Genomic DNA, 18729 nt, shown 5'->3' on the forward strand with positions numbered 1-18729 from the left:
GTATGTACGTTATCAAAAACCAAAAAAGATGAAGAAAACTTCCTGTTGGCAACCAGTGCGAGCGTTACGGTTTCCAAGGCATCGACTGAAATTTTAGCACTGTGTACATTGTGTTCTGAAAAAAGTCGTCAGTAAATTCTGATAGTGTTTTTTTTTTTTTTTAAATAACGTACTATACAATCGTTTAGTTATATATAGATGCTGTTATTGTTCTGGAAAGCTGCGTAGCATGCCAGCTGCAAAGTCGGGAAATTTAAGTTAATTAGCCAGCTGAATTGAACTCCGTTTTCCGTCCTCGTTTATATACGTGCCTGTCTTCTCTCGCCTGTTTCAAGATGAGCGAACAACTGAAATTCGTCGTGGAACAGCTGAACAGAGACCCCTTCAAAAAGAACCTTAATCTCATCACATTTGATTCACTGGAGCCAATACAACTGTTGCAGATTCTAAACGATGTTTTGGCCGAAATCGACCCCAAGGTTGACCAAAGTCTCGCATAACTTTTTATACCTGTATAACTTGCACATGATTACATAAACAGCCGAGGTTGAAGATCTTTGCGCAGTTCATTTTGTTCAAATTACTCAATATATTTTACTCACAGTTAATTCATTCTGTCAACCATAAATAAAAACCTTTATGTAGCAAAGAATATGAATATTGTAAATGTCAACATACTAAGAATTTGTCGAAGTCCGGTCGAATCATCTGCGCTCCTGCCGTTTGGTGTTTCAGCAAGCCATCGATATTCGAGAAGAAATGCCGGATCAGACGGCCAAGAGGATGTTTACCATGTTGGGGGTGTTAAAATACCGCCCCCCTGGAAATGTCTCTGAAATGTGAGTCAGCTGTATTAAAAACCATCCGTTTCATCGCTGAAATGAAAATGATGTTCTGGTAACAATCCTGCTGGTACTTTTGTAAATAAACCATATTAGCATTTGACGGCTTGATACCATCTTCAAAGTGATCTCCTTCTTATGCCCTCTTATAGGAGCAGTTTTCGGCAAGGTTTAGTGACAGGCAGTAAGCCTGTGGTTCACCCCATTCTGTACTGGCTTCTCCAGAGGCTTCCAGAACTGAAGAAGAGGGCCTACCTGGCCCGTTTCCTCGTCAAGATAGATGTACCTGCTGAGTTCCTCCAAGATGATGTCATTGCAGATACCTACCACCAGGTATGTCCCCCAGAGCCTCTAGAAGTGGTTCAGGCAAACCCTGACGCCATCAAACAAACTCTGACACAGCCATACAAACTCTAACACAGCCATATAAACCCTGACATAGTCAGACAAACCCTGACACAGCCATACGAACCCTGGCACAGCCATACGAACCCTGACGCACTCAGACAAACCCTGACATTCTCAGACAAACCCTGACATTCTCAGACAAACCCTGACATGCTCTAACAAACCCTGACACACTCAGAGAAACCCTGACACTCTCAGACAAACCCTGAAATTCTCAGACAAACCCTGAGATGCTCGAACAAACCCTGACACACTCAGACAAACCCTGACACACTCAGACAAACCCTGACATTCTCAGACAAACCCTGACACGCTCGAACAAACCCTGACACACTCAGACAAACCCTGACACTCTCAGACAAACCCTGAGATGCTCGAACAAACCCTGACACTCTCTGACAAACCCTGACACTCTCTGACAAACCCTGACATTCTCAGACAAACCCTGACACGCTCGAACAAACCCTGACACACTCAGACAAACCCTGACACACTCAGACAAACCCTGACACGCTCGAACAAACCCTGACACACTCAGACAAACCCTGACACTCTCAGACAAACCCTGAGATGCTCGAACAAACCCTGACACTCTCTGACAAACCCTGACACTCTCTGACAAACCCTGACATTCTCAGACAAACCCTGACATTCTCAGACAAACCCTGACACGCTCGAACAAACCCTGACACACTCAGACAAACCCTGACACACTCAGACAAACCCTGACAGTCAGTGCCCAGTAGCCTAAGTGTAGACCTGTATAGATTTCTATATTTTCTCATTTTTCAATTGATAGTGATTGATGTTTACTTACTCATTCAGGTTACAATTTACTGGTGTCTGCATTGACAAACAGACGTATGCTTACTTGATTTTGTACTTACAGTAAAGACCTCTGCCTAGTGACCAGTTTGTAAAGATATACAGCAAATGACTGCAATTATTAGCAATAATGTTGTTTGTTTTCTTTATGGCTCAAAAATGTCTTTTGGTGGAAGGCCTGTAATCTGAGCATACATACAGTTGAATGGTCAGCAACCTTTTGTTTAATTTTTAACAAAATACTGCAACATACATAAAACCATTTCTGTCAAGTCCCTGCAGTTTTTTATAGCATGGCGTTGCTATCTTTGTAACAGTGTTTCACTTGCTTTTTCTCCAGTATCTTTGTAACAACGTTTTAATATCTCACTCTCTCTGCAGTATGAGGAGCTGGTAGAAGGATTTAAGAATTACCATAAAGAATGTGAGCAGCTGAAAAGTTCTGGATTCTCCACCGCAGAGATAAGACGGGTACATTTTCACTTCCACAGCATCTCTTACGAATAGGCCCCAGCTTACTGCACTTTGTACAAAAATGTTTCAAAAGTTTCAAAACTGCTTCACTGACGTTGTTTAAACACAATGACGTGTGCTTCTTTAGGATATTGGGGCAATGGAAGAGGAGAAGGACCAGCTGATCAAACGTGTTGAGCGTCTGAGGAAACGGGTGAGACATCTGTGTCTTAACACTGTTCACTCCACAGCCTGTAGTCATAGTCAAAGTATGTATGTAAGTATGCATGTAAATGCGTGAGGCTCTGTTTTAGGGGTCTGACAGTAGAGCTTCACTGGATTACTAATCTTAAATGACAGGTGAAGCGCAGCAGACGGATTAGGGAGCCGATGGCAGACGACCCTTAAAGCCTGACCTTGGTGTTTTAACATTGTCACACTTTTACACCATCAGAGCTACTGTTAGTCAGTCTTTTTCTTCCTTTTCTTTTCTTTCCCACCCACAGGTGGAGTCTGTGTCCAACCACCAGCGTATGCTGGAGTTAGCCAGGCAGCTACGAGTGGAAAAGGAGCGAGAGGAGGCCCTGGCTAATCAGAAACAAGAGCAGAAAAAACAGGTACAGCTCCGCCACAAGTGTAGTTATTTTCGTCTGTGAAATATTCAGGCTCAGACACTTAATATCTTCATAATAATTTGAGTCATTCTTGGCTTTATGGAGGGGTTTCACACATTGCTGTGATATGGTATCTTCTGTCTGTCTTTAGCTGTTCCAGGCAGAGCAAAGATTGCAGAGATCGCAGATGCAGCTGAAAGATTTGCAACAGGCAGCAGCAGATGCCAAACCAGAGAGTGAGTGAAAGCTACCGCGACCCGTTAGGCCCGACTAACGTTAGACAAATGACGGTGACAGAATCCCCACTTCCACCGCGCTCTCCTTTCTTTGATTCACAGAAAACGAAACCCCTCTGAACCACTCTGACAAACTACGCTGACACTTTCTCTGTGAGGTCTCAGTGTTCTTGGTTCGCAACTATTACTGGCCTGTTTGCAAACACAGATTACTGACTAATTAACAATCCTAAAATTAACACATAAAAAACAAGTGGGCACATGACGGTTAGGATGAGGTCATTGTCATCATTCCACAATCTATTTCTGTGTTTATGGAATGTGTTAATTATTCGTCAACAACACCAAGTGTAAACCACTGTCCAGTACAATATACGTGCTAGCTTATAGATTATTTGAAAGCACAATGGTATAATTATCACAGTCATTATTTATGACCGTTGATACAGCAACAATAAACTTTAGGCAGTATCCTCAATGAACCTATCTAAAATATATTTATACCCTGCGAATGAATTCGTATTTTTTTCCTAATCAGTTTGATTATGGTAATTAAATGTACAATTTTATTTGCACTATTCTAACTCTGTCACCCAGGACCTAATGTAGCTGGAAAGAAAATCCACAACAGTTAATTTGTATGCAAATGTTTGTGTTGTTCATTAGATTGGGGAAGGATTTTGTACCTGGAAGATTTTTTTTTTTTTATCTTGCCAAGACGGTATGTTTTAGTTCAGAACCTAATTACATACCCAAAATGCTCTGAGCCTTGTTCCACTTCTTATTCAGTACAACTTTGGAATGACAGGCCACTGGGATTTCAGTGCAGATTTACAGAATAGCATGAATCTGCAATGTGGTGGCAGACCCCATCCTTAGAATGGAAGACAGTAAATATATGTGTTCACAAAAGGCTGGCAGAAGTGTTGCTACAACCAACATGTGAGAGTCCTACAAATTCACATGCATTGCAGCCTACCAAAACTTGACCTTTCGTCTATATTTCTTTCTTTCTTTATTTATTTACTTTCTGTCTTGATTAGCATACAACTGTCTCATGTTAATCAATTTTAGTTTTACTTCCTTTTCCCGGGAGAACCAAAGAGAAAACATGATGCTCTTTGACTCTGTGGCCTGACCGTTGCAGGTATAATGAACAGGCTGCAGGAGGAAATCAAGTTTAACTCCTATATGGTGATGGATAAACTGCCCAAGGAGCTGGAGAGCAAGAGGCGTCTGGTCCAGTACCTTCAGAAGGTGGTGGCAGAGCCAGTCATGGGTGACGCTGAGCTGGGAGAGATTGAGAAGAAGGTCAGCGTGTGGTCTTATCTGAGATGTTTTTACATTTGATTTGGCCACCCTCTCTTTTCTTCTCTGTTCATCTGTTCATTCAGTTGTCTTCCTTCAAGGGTTGTTCATTTATTTGTCTTTCCACCTATCTCTGTTCTCAGACTGGGAAATCAAAGGCACACACACATATGTATGTACACATGTGTGTGTGTGTTTGTATAATGATGATACAGATTTATATTCTTTGAGATTTAACAGTCTACTGTGCTCTATGTATGTCCAGATTCAGGAAACCAACCTTCAGATTAATCAGCTGATTGAGAAGCGAATGATGAGGAACGATCCCATGGATGACAAACTGTCTCTGTTCCGACAGCAGGTGAGCCTACCCACCCTCGCCCACCCTTGCCCGCTGCTTCCAGAACATTCTCTCCATAAGGCAGACGACAGGCCGTGATGAAATTTGTAAAACCTGTGTATTTATCTATGTAATGTGAGGCTTAACGATGAATGCAGCAGAAGTCACTTAATCTCCTCGTCTCTGAGAGGTCAATTTGTGTAGGTTATTAAAACTGCTCTCAGTGAGTGCAGGCTCATTTTCATCTGCTGGCGTTTGATGCCTTGGATGTCTTTAATAAAAAAGGCTTTGGTTCACCACATGGCTCCTGCTGGCCACGCCCACCGGAGATGCTGATTGGCCTTTTTTGTTTGTGCTTTTTGTTGTCAGCCAAAGCTTTGAACTTGAAAAGAGTGATTGATGCCATCTGATTTGTTAAAGTAATGGTGTGTGTTATATTCATATTCCATGGCCAGGTGTAGATTATGTTTGCTAAATATGAGTTTGATGAGGGTTTTTTTTACCCATTTATCCTGTGATAAATCAGAAAACAGAAAGCTCATGGTAGCTGGGTGCCATGGTATTGATTATGTTATCATTAGCAACTTCATATGGGCTCACGGAGAGTGTTTTGTAAGGAAAGATGTTTTTTAATGAGCTGGATAAAATGTTTTGGATAGAGAGGGTGAGACATTAAGTCAGACGTAGTGAACCGTTCCTGTGCTAATGCTGTCCCAGATGGAGTGAGAGACTAAATAACCACTGTGGCTTTGTTCTCGGCAGTTAAAGCAAACCCACATTGTTTTCAGCTACAGTTCTGAGACAATAAAATAAACAGAGGAATTCCGACTGGGCCTCAGATCAGATCGTAGTACTGAAACCAGAAACAGAACCAGTCCTGAAGCTGATAAAATAGCAATTATTATGTTTATGGATGTGAATGCTTGTGTGAAAGGTCACGCAATGTCAATTTACAACTGGTGTGGTCTCTCTGGTCTCGTTTGTCATGTCTGTTAAACATCAGAGTCTCTTTTTGATTCAGTCATTCATTTATTTCTTGTGACATTAGGGCAGAGTTAGCTGAGATGTGTGTTCTTAGTTGTCTGAGTCCATCTCTGCACCTGAGTCAGACCATTTGTTAACATGATCTCAGTTTTCAAAGGTATGCAGATGACACCGGCTCTTGTGTTTACTCTGGGATATTTCGCTGACCTCTTTTAGACTCCACACAGTTTTTCATGGCAGTGACAGATTCTTCCTCATGCTGCATGGTGCCAACAGTTTGATGTGTTTTAAATCATTTTTGGTAAAGTAATATCTGTAATGTTTCATTTAGTGTTCTTGTTTCTCATTCTTGATTTCTGGCATAGTGTTAATTGAAGTTGTCTGATTCACAGCTCATGGTGTTCAGTAGGTTTTTTTGTTTGTTTGTTTGGAGTTTGTAGATGGATTATGTCTTTACCTGTTGTGAGCTCATTTCGCATGTAAAACTACTGCATTCTCTTTTGGTGTAATGTTATTTCACCCTCATACTGCAAAGCCATGCTTCCATTCACTGGCTAAGAAACATGTTTCACTGAGTCAGTATCCTATTGCTGCAGGCCTCTATCATCACACGCAAAAAGGAGGCAAAGGCGGAGGAGGTGCAGGAGGCACGGGAGGAGCTAGCTGCTGCAGAGAGGGAGCTGTCCATGAGGAGCAACCAGGCAAAGGACCTGAGTGGAGAGGAGCTCATTCACGGAGATGAGGTTGGCCCACATAGATTCAGACAGAGCATCCTGCATAGATTCAGACAGAGCATCCTGCATAGATTCAGACAGAGTATCCATGGAGATGAGGTAGGCCTGCATAAATGCACACAGAGTATCCATGGAGATGAGGTAGGCCTCCATAGATTCAGACTCTGGATAGAAGACTCTTTGTTATATTTGTGGCAGACAGCAGCAGGGACAATGACTCTGCTGTAATGTGTGAATTACAGTAAAATTTTCTAATTATCCAAACGAGCTTTGGCTCCCACTCATAATGGGCTGTCAGCATGTGTATCAGACAGAGACATGTGGTTCCATGTTTCCCTCAGAACAATGATGATGAATTCACTGGTAATTCAGATATTGTTTAAGATCGAGGGACATAGTTCCAGACTAAGAGGCGAATGGTAGAATTTTGTAAGCATCACCAGTCTGGAGTAGAAGTGTATTTAGACCGCCAATGAGACAAGATGACATTTTACAAACAAACAATAAAGAAATAAATAAGGGGCAGGAAATGCAAGCATATTAAATCTGATCAAGACAGGATGGCCAAGTCCATGTTCTTGTGTTCTCTCTTGGTTTTCCTCCTGTTTTCACTCTTTTTTTTCTCTCTGTTTTTCCTCTGGAAAAGTCCAATTACTGTACATTTACTTGACCATTTAATATGATTCTCTTAATGTCGTTTTCTCCACCTTGTATCTTTGGTGTTCATCACAATCCATCATTTAATCTTCTCCTCAAAATGATGTTTCTACTTTATGAATTTCCCCAAAAATCTAAGACTTCGAGGAAATTCTCATGTAAAAAGTCTCATAAAATTGTGTAAAAATGTGCTTTGTTTGTTTGTTTGTTTAAGTTGTGGATTGTACAGGCACTGGTGCTACCTGTATTAGCAGTTAGTTAAGGCATAGAGGTTACTGATATGAACCATAGAGCTTCTGTTGAAGTGTGTAAGTATGATGGACGTTGGCTGTGGCCATAAACAAGTCTATATTAGTGAATGTCGTCCTGAAAGACATGGTGTGCCCTGTTCTCAACTGTGCTGTCGCTTTGTTTTACTGCCAGATGTTCCATGCACCACTGGTCCTTGTGCCGTGGAGGTGGATGGGCACAGGAGCTGTTTCTCTCCCTCTCCCTCTCTCTCTCTCCCTCTCTCCCTCTCTCTCTCTCACTCTCTCTCTCTCTCTCTCTATCCATCTCTCTCCCTCTCTCTCTCTCTCTCTCTCTCTCTCTCTCTCTCTCCCTCTCCCTCCCCCTCTCCTGTCCTATACTGCAAATGTACCCACCTAGTCTGACATTTTAATCAGTTTCTCTGGGTTTTGTTTTTTTTTTTTTTGGAAGGCAGCTGACACTGTCCAAGAAGCCCATCTAGACTGAGAGAGCAGAAGAAATACAGTGATTGGTAACTGACTGATAAGCCCAGTGATTGATAAATGAAACTGGAGTGTAAAATTATGAGGTTTGATTTTAATTGTTTTTGAGGGTTTTTTTTGGGGGGGGGGGGGGGGGGGGGGGCTGGTTTTGATTAAGCAAAACACCTCTCCTCTCCTCTTAACACACAATCATCATTTCTGACAGATTTTGTTAGGAGATAATTGGGGACACATTTTTAGGAGACTGCAGAGTTTATGGAGGGATTCTGCTCATGTCTGATGGCCAATAGCTCCATGGCTTTCCCTAAATGGGAATTCCTGATACTCTGAATGGCAGTTCTTTCTCTTGTATATCTGTCACTCTCAAGTCCTCTACTGTGCTCAGTGGTTCGTATGCAGAGGTTTTTATTTAAATCAGTTATCTTCAATGTTTGTTTGATATACCCATTTGTCACGACTTCCACTCTAAATGAGCGTAGTCTAGTATTTCTCCAGTTCTGTCACAGGAAGCAGCTGGACAGTATATTTTTCATTCTAGAATTACGTTTACCTTACCTGACTAATTGAGGGCTTGTCGATCATACGTTAAGTGAAGAGAGTCAGCTCTTGGCTGTAATAAAAATGTGTTGTCTAATGAAAAACACGGCTTTGGTCACCATGCCTTTGGGAGGCAGTTGACCCTGTGTCTGTTGGCTCGTGGCACCGCTGTTACTCAGTAGACGTCTGTTACAAGAGGACAGTATTATTCTGCCCGCTAATTCCCCATGCCAACCCAACCACTCCACCCCACCTCACCCCAATGCCCTCCAACCTTGTGTGTCCTTGATGTCCAAAAATACACAAAGCATAAACTCTAACACACAAGCTGTGAATGCTCAGAGTTGCATACAGCACATTGTGTAATTTCTGAGGTTGTTCTCCCGTGCCTTTCAACATTTATAGCCGCTGGACACAGTGACAGAAGGAGAAGGCGAGCGAGTGTGTGGTGGGCCAGCCGCTGCTGGGCCTGCCAGATGAAGATGTTTTCTCTCCCTCTGGCAGTGTAGCGAGGACTCAGATTTCTCTGTCAGACCACAGAGATGTCCCCGGGGCACCTTGATGCTTCCCGCTCTCCAACACGCACTCACACATGCACTCACACACACACACTCACACATACACACACACACATACACACGTCAGACACTTGTTTTGTCCAAGTGCTTTTCTCAGTGGCTGAGAGCCACTTGGTACAGCTGTATGTAAAACAGTGAGTTTGCCCACTGGCCTTGCTCTGTAGACAAACCTCCACCTCAGCTCCAGTACCATTCTAAGGTGGCCCTTAATGGTGTTTTCGCATCCTAATTTCTGTGAGATTTGGTTGTTTGAAAAATATGCACTAGAGAAGCTCTCTGTTACACCTGGATCCATATGTAGTGTCCCTGATTACAACCTTACCAACATGTACAAAGCACTTTATGCTCTTAGTTCAGCTGTTAGTCTCGGGTCCAGCGGTAGTGTTTTTCATCAAGGCATTGTCTGTTTAAGCTGTCCTCTAACTGTTTGTTTGTCTCTCTGTTTCTTTCATACAGTTCAAGCGCTACGTTGCCAAAATGCGTGGGAAGAATAGCGTGTATAAGAAGAGGCGGCAGGAGATTGCTGAGCTGAGAGCAGAGTACGGAGTTCTGCAGAGAACCGAGTCGATCCTCAAACAGCGACACGAGGCTGGACAGCAGCAGCTGGTAAACAAATCAAACTCTACGGTTCCTACAAACTTAGCTACCCCAGCTTCTCAACACCACTCTTTCCTCCTTCTTCTCTATTACCCCCTTACCAAAGCCTTCGAACCAATCTCTTCCCCCCTTTTCCACTTCACGGTGACCTGTTCAATACACAGGTCCGTTCTCTCTCTGGGTAAAACTTCTAGAGCACTGTAGGCTCCCACCTCTACTGGTTAAATTAGGTCTGTAGAACATTTACAGAACCTCACAATCTCTGTCTCTCTGTGTCAGCCTAGACAATTACACCAGTGTTTCCACGAACTGCCATACCATCAACCCTTAAGGGCATTATATTTTTACACCTCACGTATCAGCCCTTTCTCCACCATCACAGATTTCTCCTCATCACTCACAACCCTCCCATCTCAGATGTCGTATCTACCATGCCCTGCAAATGCAGTCGGTTTCATTTTTGAATTTCATTTTTGAATCACGACCTTCTGTTCTCTTTTCATAGCGATACACCTGGTCCCCTGAGCACCACACAGCCTCTCACCCATCCACCCATCCATCCATCCATCCGTCCATCCATCCATTTATTCATCTACTCTCCCTCTCCCTACTGTCCTCATGCTACACTGGGGGGGCGGGGGGGGCACATGTCCCATCCCTGCCCTGTCACCCAGTCCTGTTCATTTAAACTGCATTAACGGCGAAGTGACACCACCTTCCTGGAAATGACTTCACGCCTCTTAACCCTCCCATTCCCTGACTTGCTGATAGCCCGTTTGACGCAGGAAAGCCAAGCTGAGGCTATTTGTGATTCCTGCATCTGCTCCCTCCCTGTGTCTGACGCGCATATTTTTTTACCAGTGGAATTTCTCTCCCCCCACCATTCATTTTTTGGCTGGTTGTTCTAGCCTGGGCCATCCCACCTATAGCCAGCTGCTCCTTTGTTTCCCCTCGCTTGTTCCCTTTCACACACTCTTCCCTCCCTTTCATCTCTCTCTGTCTCTTTCTCTCTCTCTCTCTCTCTCTCGCTCATTTAGAAGTGTCCAGCCAATCATTGGTAAATCCCTTAAAATAAATCTCATCAGTTTTATATTAGGTAATATCAAGAGGCAAATAGTGATGTGAGAGTTATGATTGTCAGGAACAGGACTGAGACAGAGCTGGAGTAGGAGCCGGTGTATAATTACATACAGAGGAGATCCCTCCAAAAAATGACACAGCGACCAAAATCATCCCAAAGCACTAAAAGATAGATCTGCCAAAACACTGTCAGAAGTGTCACTCATGGGCTGTAACGGTATGTGTACCCAGGCCATGCCACATAATATGCAGACCCAAACAAGCATGCTTTAACATAAAAAAAAGGTAAATGCTTATTAAAAAATGGAGAAATGCACAGAATTCAACTGAAAATTGAGTTTCCAGCAGTGCACACTCTCATAGAGTTGTTATCCAGTGAAATGAACTGAATTTGTCTGTTGGACGGTGAGTGGATCCTGAGATGGAGGAGCCTCGGTCATCCCTAATCCTTTACTGTCGTTCTTCCTTTTAATAGAAACCCCTCAGGTCATGAGACGTATAGTGATAATGTAGACTGATACGTTTTGCCACATGAATTAAAATCAAAATAACTGTTCATTCAACACCCCCCGCCCCAAAAAAAAAAGGAAGGGGAAAAGAAAAAAAACAGGCGACACAAAAATCCAGACAGTCCCAGACTCTTTCATCAGAACCTGTGACATGCGGGCACAGTTTTTTTGTGGTTATTGTCATATGGGTCCGCAGGCCTTAATATATCCCATGCACATGACCTGTCGCTAATGCGTGTGAAGTCCCCTCTGTTCTCTTGTGTCAGAGTGCTTTGTACTGTCAGGTGTCGTGCTAAGCGTTCACTGTCTGTGCGGACATAATTCCTCACAGAGTCCCCTTCATGACAGCGGTGCCACAGGAACACGACGGTCCCTGGGCGGATTCAGGCTCTGTGCCTTTCAAACGCCGCCTGCCATCAAGTAATACCTTAAACACACACGCTAGTCTTGTGTAACCGGCTGATCAGTTGTCGTGCTCGGGCTACCTGTCGGCATTCTTTTGACGTTATTCATCTTGAGAGATTAAAAAAACAGATGGCGCTAAGTGACTCCATTGATCATTTTTGGCAGATTACCTGAGGTTAATTAGTTCTAACAGAAGGTTAATCAGTTCTGCTTGAGTTTTGTGTCCTTCATTTGTAGTCAGGGTCTTTTTGTCATCACCATTGGTTTTAAAACATTTGAACTGTGTTCCCTTGAGAAGACGTTTCTATCCTTTGTGAGACAGAATAGAATTTTTTTTCTCTCTCTCCTGTCTGTGCAGCAATTGTTGGAGACCAAGAAAGGGATCTCAGGATACAGTGACACTCAAGAGGAGCTGGAGAAGGTTTCGGCCATAAAGAGCGAACTGGACGAGATGAAGGGACGCACGCTGGACGACATGTCCGAAATGGTGAACACTGGGGTTCGGGATGGGGGACTATGGATATTCTCACTCATACACTCAAATTATGATTATGATTGTCCTCATTCACCATTCTCCCTGATAGATACATTTAGACCAGTATTTTATAATTAGTATTATCAAATTTTAGAATTATTCAGAAACCTCACGTCACTCTTATGTTGCCAGGGTTAGGACGAGCTTATTTCCATGTCAGTAGGCAGATCAGGGAGGTTAACACACTCTCTCATTCCAGTAAAACAGACTGGAATGATAGACCTGGAACTGGATAGACCATTCTCACACCAGTTGCCAGTTGAAGCTTGTATACCCATCTGTGCCTCGTCAGAGTATCCTCTGTATTACCAATGCCGCTCAAGCAGTCAGACCTCTCACATTCCCGTTGAGTTTGACAGTTAACACGAGGCCTGCAGCTGCTTTGATTTATGTCCACTTTGACTTTATTACAGTTGTGTTGGAGTTGGTAGTTGTTCAGTTGTAAACCACTCAGGTTCACAGAATCAGCTAGTATTTTTCAGTCTTTCCACCCACTGATACGCTGTTTAAATAAACAAACAATGCAAAATCTCCATGACAAGTTAGTTTCATATTTCCTAATAGAGTGGGTTTTTTTCATGAGAATTGCATGTGTGTGTGTGTGTGTTCAGGTGAAGAAGCTCAATTCTGTGATAATAGAGAAAAAGTCGGCTCTAGCTCCACTCATAAAGGAACTCAGGCCCCTGAGACAACAGTGCCAGGTCAGAAAACAAAGCCAACATTTGTATTATATGGTGTCAGTTAGTTATATACATCACTTAAATATGTATATAGTTATGTGTGAAGAGAAGAGTACATTTGTCTCTACAGGAACTCACTCAAGAATATGAGACCAAGAAAGCCCAGTATGACACTTTTGCTGCAGGTCTGGAAAGCAACCGGTCCAAACTGGAACAGGTAAAAAAGCCAAAAATAACAATTATACACTCAGACATTAAATATCCACCATCCACTATTCTGTCATTCAAGATGCTCTGGGTTAAATGGTAAGCTTATTAAGCACACTCACACACATGCTCACACACACACACACGATATGTGACAGATAAGTAGCTCAGTGTCTCTGCAGTTACAGTGATGTGCCTCATGACTCCTAGATTTTTCTGTCTGCTCATTCCCTAAAATAGACCAACTAATCTAACCCTGTACTCTCTCAGCCCTGTGCCACCCAAACAAGGATGGGTCTACCCCTCCTTATAAGTCTTCGTTCCTCTGAAGGGTTTCATTTTTTTCTTGTATTCTCATAACTTAAGATTGTGGTGGATGGTCCCAGCATCCCAGGCTTTTTGTTAACATTTTAACTGTAGTCTAACACATAACTAAGAAGCCGTGATCTTCCACAGGAAGTGAGAACACTGAGGGAGGAGATCACTCAGCAGGAAAACAAATACCACCAGGTCAACTGCATGAAAGAGGTAAGAACTTTGCATTCTCTCTGCTTCTCTGCTGCTGGAAGAAACTGGAGCTTGTTTCCTCGGTGCTTCACACTTTGTCTCTGTTTCTGTCTCTCTCTGTCTCTCTCTCTAGATCATTCAGATGCAGATGCAGCGTGTGGCAGACGAGATGAAGGCCTATGTTTCTCCTGACCCACAGGAGCGGAAGAAGGCCATCAGGTGAGCTTTTCCTGCCAAATATGTCAAACTTCCAAAGAACTCCTATTACAATATTCCTATTCATGGACACATAGCCAAAGTCTCCACTACTGACTTTTTTTTAGTTCAGAACACACAGTGTAACACACAGCTGCCCATTCACTCCCATACACCAGCTCTACCTACCCATACACTCCTCTCACAGATGTTGTTTGCATTTGACAGTTTGTATTTGACCTGATCTCAGTGTTAATCAGAAATGAACTTTCTGTGTATTTTTTTAGAGAGCAATATATGAAGAACATTGCAGAACAGGAGTCACTGGGAAAGGTGAGGTGACTGGCCATCACAGCTGTCCGTCAGAGCACTGTAGCCAATCAAAGTGTACCACATCGATCCCTCCCTATCTCCTCCCTCCTAAACACACACGCACACACACCTCCCCAGTGGACCTAGGTAAGTGAGGGGGCTTGGCAATTTATTCTTTCTAAATCATTTGAATCTGTTATGCTAATTCAGTCATCCGACATCATGCCAGTGCGGGAGCACAGCTTGGACAACACACAGCACTGATGCACTGCCAGTGTTCAGTCTGTTAATGATGTCCCTGATAGCAATGACTGTATGCTCCACTCCCTCCTACCACATCCTGTCTTAACGGTCTCTGCCAGGGTCGCCACGGGTCCTTAAAAAGTCTAAAAATGTCTTAAATACTCTTTTACTAATAAAAGGCCTTAAAAAGTATTAAATTGTCTTAAATTCAGATTGCATGGGTCTTAAATATATTTAGTCACGTCACCGCGAGAATTTTTCTAGTCTGCCAGACCAAAGAAGAAGAAGAATTATTATTTCCGGTATGCACTGCGTCATTAAACTAAAGTGAAGAGAATACCATCGAGAATACGAGAATAAAGTCGTAATCTTACAAGAAAAAGTCATAATATTATGAGTACAAAGTTGTAATTCTAGGAGAAAAACGTCATAATGTTACATGAATTAAGCCATTTCCTTATTCGTGAAACTTATACTGAAGTATAACTTCACAAGATGCTCCAAGTTCCTGATTTTAACATAGGCGGCAGGCTGCTCTTCTGATATTTTCGTAGCCTAAAATTACAACTTGTAATTACCTCTTATAATATTATGATTTTTCAATGTAATAAAAAAAAATTACGACTTTAGTCTCGTAACATTACAACCTTATTCTCGAAATCTCAGAACTTTTTTCCCTTAATGTGGCCCTAATACACCATTGTAACACCCCTTGGCCTAGACCGGTTCTCTGGAAAAATAAGCCAAAAGAAAATGAGACACATAATGCGTTTTCAAAGGAAGCCCTAAGATGCCTTCTGTTTACATTTTAATTTTGATTCTGTTTTCTCGTGATAACGTGTTATTTTTATTTGTTTTCTCGAGGTCTCGAGTTATGTCATTATCACGAAATAACAAAACTTTGTTTCCCTGTGATAATGACATAGCTTAATTAACTCAATATCTTGGGACAGCGTGTTTTCTTTGTGTTTTCTTTTCATATTAAACACATTTGGACAATGTTCTTAAACTCAGCCATTTATTGTCATTTTACCTTACTGTTCAGTTTGAAGTGACATCAATGTGTTTACATGGAAAGAGTATATTTTCACTTTTGGTGTGTATTTTCATTGCAAGTTTGGTCTTAAATTTAATTTAAAGCGGTATTAAAAGGGCCTTAAAAAGTCTTAAATTTAACTTGTTTATGCCTGTAGACAGGGATGTATAAAGTAAAAGCAGATGTACTCTTGCTAAAAAAAAGTACTCTAAGTAGAGTTAAACTGACAACTGTTTTCGTAAATTGTAAATGACTGACTATTTTACTCTTACATAAGTATTTCTCAGAAGGGATATTTTAACTCTATTTAGAGTCATTTTTTTAGCAGTACTTCTACTTTTACTTTATACACCCCTGCCTGTAGACATCCTGCTCTGCCCAAGAAAAAAAACATATGAAACAGGCTTTACTCTGTGCCCAATACACTAGGGAACTTACTTAACAGTAGGGAAAATCTATCACAGTATATAGTCTGCTAGGCTGAATTCCAGATCTATAAGTTATACAGAAACACACAGTTTTAGATGTTTGACATTTGGTACTGAACAGTGCTAGTATAGTACAGTAGTTCTGAGATTTCCTTAGGAGCTCTTAAGCAGGAGATGTCACACAGTGATCCTGTTTTTTGAAGCCTATTACTCTAGTTTAGAAGAGACGTGAAGCACTATCAATCACATACTGAATAAGAGGGAAAAATAAGCCTCTTCCCAGTAACGTCAGCGGATCACTCAATTGCCCAGAAAGTTTTTTTTCGTTTGCATGAAATTGGATCTTCACTGGCCTTCACAGTTCCCATGAGTAATGAGTCTTGTCCAATGAGACATCTCTCCCCACTAATATTCTGCTTCTCTCACCTGCTAGTAGGTCTGCATAATTCAAAAGATTTTTGAAGAATCCCTCTCCAGGATACGAGATGATGCAGATGTTGTCTCATATATTTAACTCAGTCTTTTATCAAAGGTGCTGTTAAAACCACTGAGGCTAATCCTACACACAAAAGTGTATGCCAGTCATCAATAATATCTGCTGGAAGGATATCACAAGATAGCAAGAAGAAGTGTGTGCAAACCAGGTCTGATCAAGCCATGTTGGGTGTAACCAAAGGTTGTAGATTGAAGTGGTTTAGCACTTCTTGGCACTTTATATGTAATAGTCCCGCAAAAGCCAAGCGTAAATTCACTCGGCTTTTGTCTGTTGGCTTGTAGAAGTTACGTGAGCAGCAGAAGCTGGTGCGAGAGAGCCATGGACCCAACATGAAGCAAGTGAAGATGTGGCGAGACCTGGAGCAGCTGATGGAATGCAAACGGCAATGTTTCCTGAGAGCTCAAAGCCAGACCTCCATTGGCCAGGTCATCCAGGAGGCCGGAGAGGATAGGCTGATTCTGTAATGGAGCTGGCCCAGCCAATCACAGCCTTTTATTACACTTCATTAGTGAAACAATGTCATTCAGTCTCCACTGGGTGTTTGTCAGAGAAACACTGGCAGTCAGTTATCATTTGGTCTTATTGAGAGTCTTAGCTGAGTGGTTGTCATCCTTTGTTCTGGGAGAATGTGGTAGTAATCAATATTGACTACCAACTTATTTTAGGACCAATGCTTGGAAAGTCTCTCCAAGAATTCCAATTAAATGTCTTTTAAAATCCACTGTGATACTTACACGCAAACATGAACTAATATGAAAAAATGTTTATTTATTCTATATGTTTATGTAAGACATATAGAATAGTTTATCTTTTTAAGTTTACCTCCATTTGGTAACAAGTTTCAGGTAGTAATATGGTCAGAGACATGCTGTGAAGCTGGGAACAGGAGTCAGACACTTACAGAGAGGTGTGGGCAAAATCTGTTAACTTTCTTTTGAACAGTGACTTCAAACAAGTGTGCAGTTGCACTTTTGATACATCATTAAGAATAGAGCTTCAGTCTGTGCATCTAAAGATAACGGTGTACAAAGTGCTACACTTGGGCTGTGAGTACACAAAGTTATTTTTGGAAACAACAGTCATGACCTTGATCAGAGAGGCTGTCCAATTTAGGAATTCAGCTGGACCCTCCTTTTGTTTCTACCATTATAACAAAGACAGTGAAAAGAGCAGACTCCAGTGCCCCGCAGCCCCCCAGTCGCAGATATAATGAGGATATTTCTCTTAGCTTCAGTACAATCACATGATAATATTTGTTTTTTGTTTGAACTGAATTGAGAAATTGCAGTCTTATTTGTTAATTGTACCACATTTTTGTAGAAATCACATGCTGTTTGTTACAGGAAGACATATGAGTCTCTTTTAAAGGTTGCTTTAAAGGTGGTGTATGTATAAATGAGTGTAGAAAGGGATAATAGAAAGCGGTTGATTCAGAAATGTCTATGATTAATATAGTGCCCTTTTCAATTTATAGAGTATGTACAGGCATATGAGTCTTGTGTGTTGCATTGTTTACTCTGCTTCTGATTACACAACTGACATTGTATTTTCGTAGACTGTGATTCTGTCTCACACACTATAGTTTGTCAGTTTGTTTGTGGGTAATTTTCACTTACTCAAATAAAAATGCTTTAAATAATATTATGAGAATAACCATGTATTACATTGTCTGTAATTTATACATTTCATGTTTTTAGCAAAGATATTTAAAAGCTCCTGAAGAAGCAGAACGTGACAATTCCCATTTTGGAAGGATCTAAATTTTTGAACTGACATTTTTCAGCTGATGTTGGTGGTTGGTGTATGTAAACGTTTGCATTGAACCACGCTACAGAGACACACAAGGATTATTCCCAGTGTGCGCCCAAAGTTTTATTTAGGACCTTTTCGCGTTCATTCTACTTTCCTTCCCTGTCACTCCCCGGCTCACCTCCCCTTTGCACCTCCGTGCCCCTCCTTTCCCCCGGTCATATTTTAATCTGTTGATGACAGCCACAGTTAGAGATCGCCGAGTCAGGGAGATCAGTTGAGCATTCTTCGGAAAGGTTTCCTAAGACACATGTGTTTGTGTGTGTGGGGGTGGGGTTTTTTTGGTTTCTTTTTTATTCTCCTTGTAAGAGGTAAAGGATTTCAGCGAGACGGTGAAGACTCTTATTAAGACATGTTAACAGATGCTTAGCAGCTTGTCTTGTTTTAGGGCGACAGAAATACTGCCCCAATAAACACTCAACAGATATCCGTAGCGCTCCCTA

At 41.8% G+C, this 18729-nt stretch overlaps 1 protein-coding gene across 1 annotated transcript; it reads left to right on the forward strand.

The window, feature by feature from the left end:
• Window positions 1-335: 335 nt before the first annotated feature.
• ift81 (intraflagellar transport 81 homolog) lies at window positions 336-17018 on the forward strand. Its single transcript, XM_030769279.1, has 18 exons — window positions 336-479; window positions 736-839; window positions 995-1175; window positions 2457-2546; window positions 2677-2742; window positions 3035-3145; window positions 3294-3378; window positions 4526-4689; window positions 4952-5047; window positions 6607-6753; window positions 9704-9853; window positions 12197-12325; window positions 12985-13074; window positions 13184-13270; window positions 13717-13788; window positions 13901-13986; window positions 14250-14295; window positions 16759-17018. Exons 1-18 carry the CDS (start codon window positions 336-338, stop codon window positions 16939-16941), a joined length of 2031 nt encoding a protein of 676 aa, XP_030625139.1. The 3' UTR covers window positions 16942-17018.
• The last annotated feature ends 1711 nt before the right edge of the window (window positions 17019-18729 follow it).

This window comes from Chanos chanos, chromosome 1, assembly GCF_902362185.1.
Source record: "Chanos chanos chromosome 1, fChaCha1.1, whole genome shotgun sequence".
NCBI classification, from domain to species: domain Eukaryota; kingdom Metazoa; phylum Chordata; class Actinopteri; order Gonorynchiformes; family Chanidae; genus Chanos; species Chanos chanos.

Coding starts and splice junctions, on each gene's coding strand:
- ift81 (XM_030769279.1), top strand. CDS start 336: ATGAGCGAACAACTGAAATTCGTCGTGGAACAGCTGAACAGAGACCCC. Junction 480..735: donor TGGCCGAAATCGACCCCAAG/GTTGACCAAAGT, acceptor TTGGTGTTTCAG/CAAGCCATCGATATTCGAGA. Junction 13,271..13,716: donor ACCGGTCCAAACTGGAACAG/GTAAAAAAGCCA, acceptor GATCTTCCACAG/GAAGTGAGAACACTGAGGGA.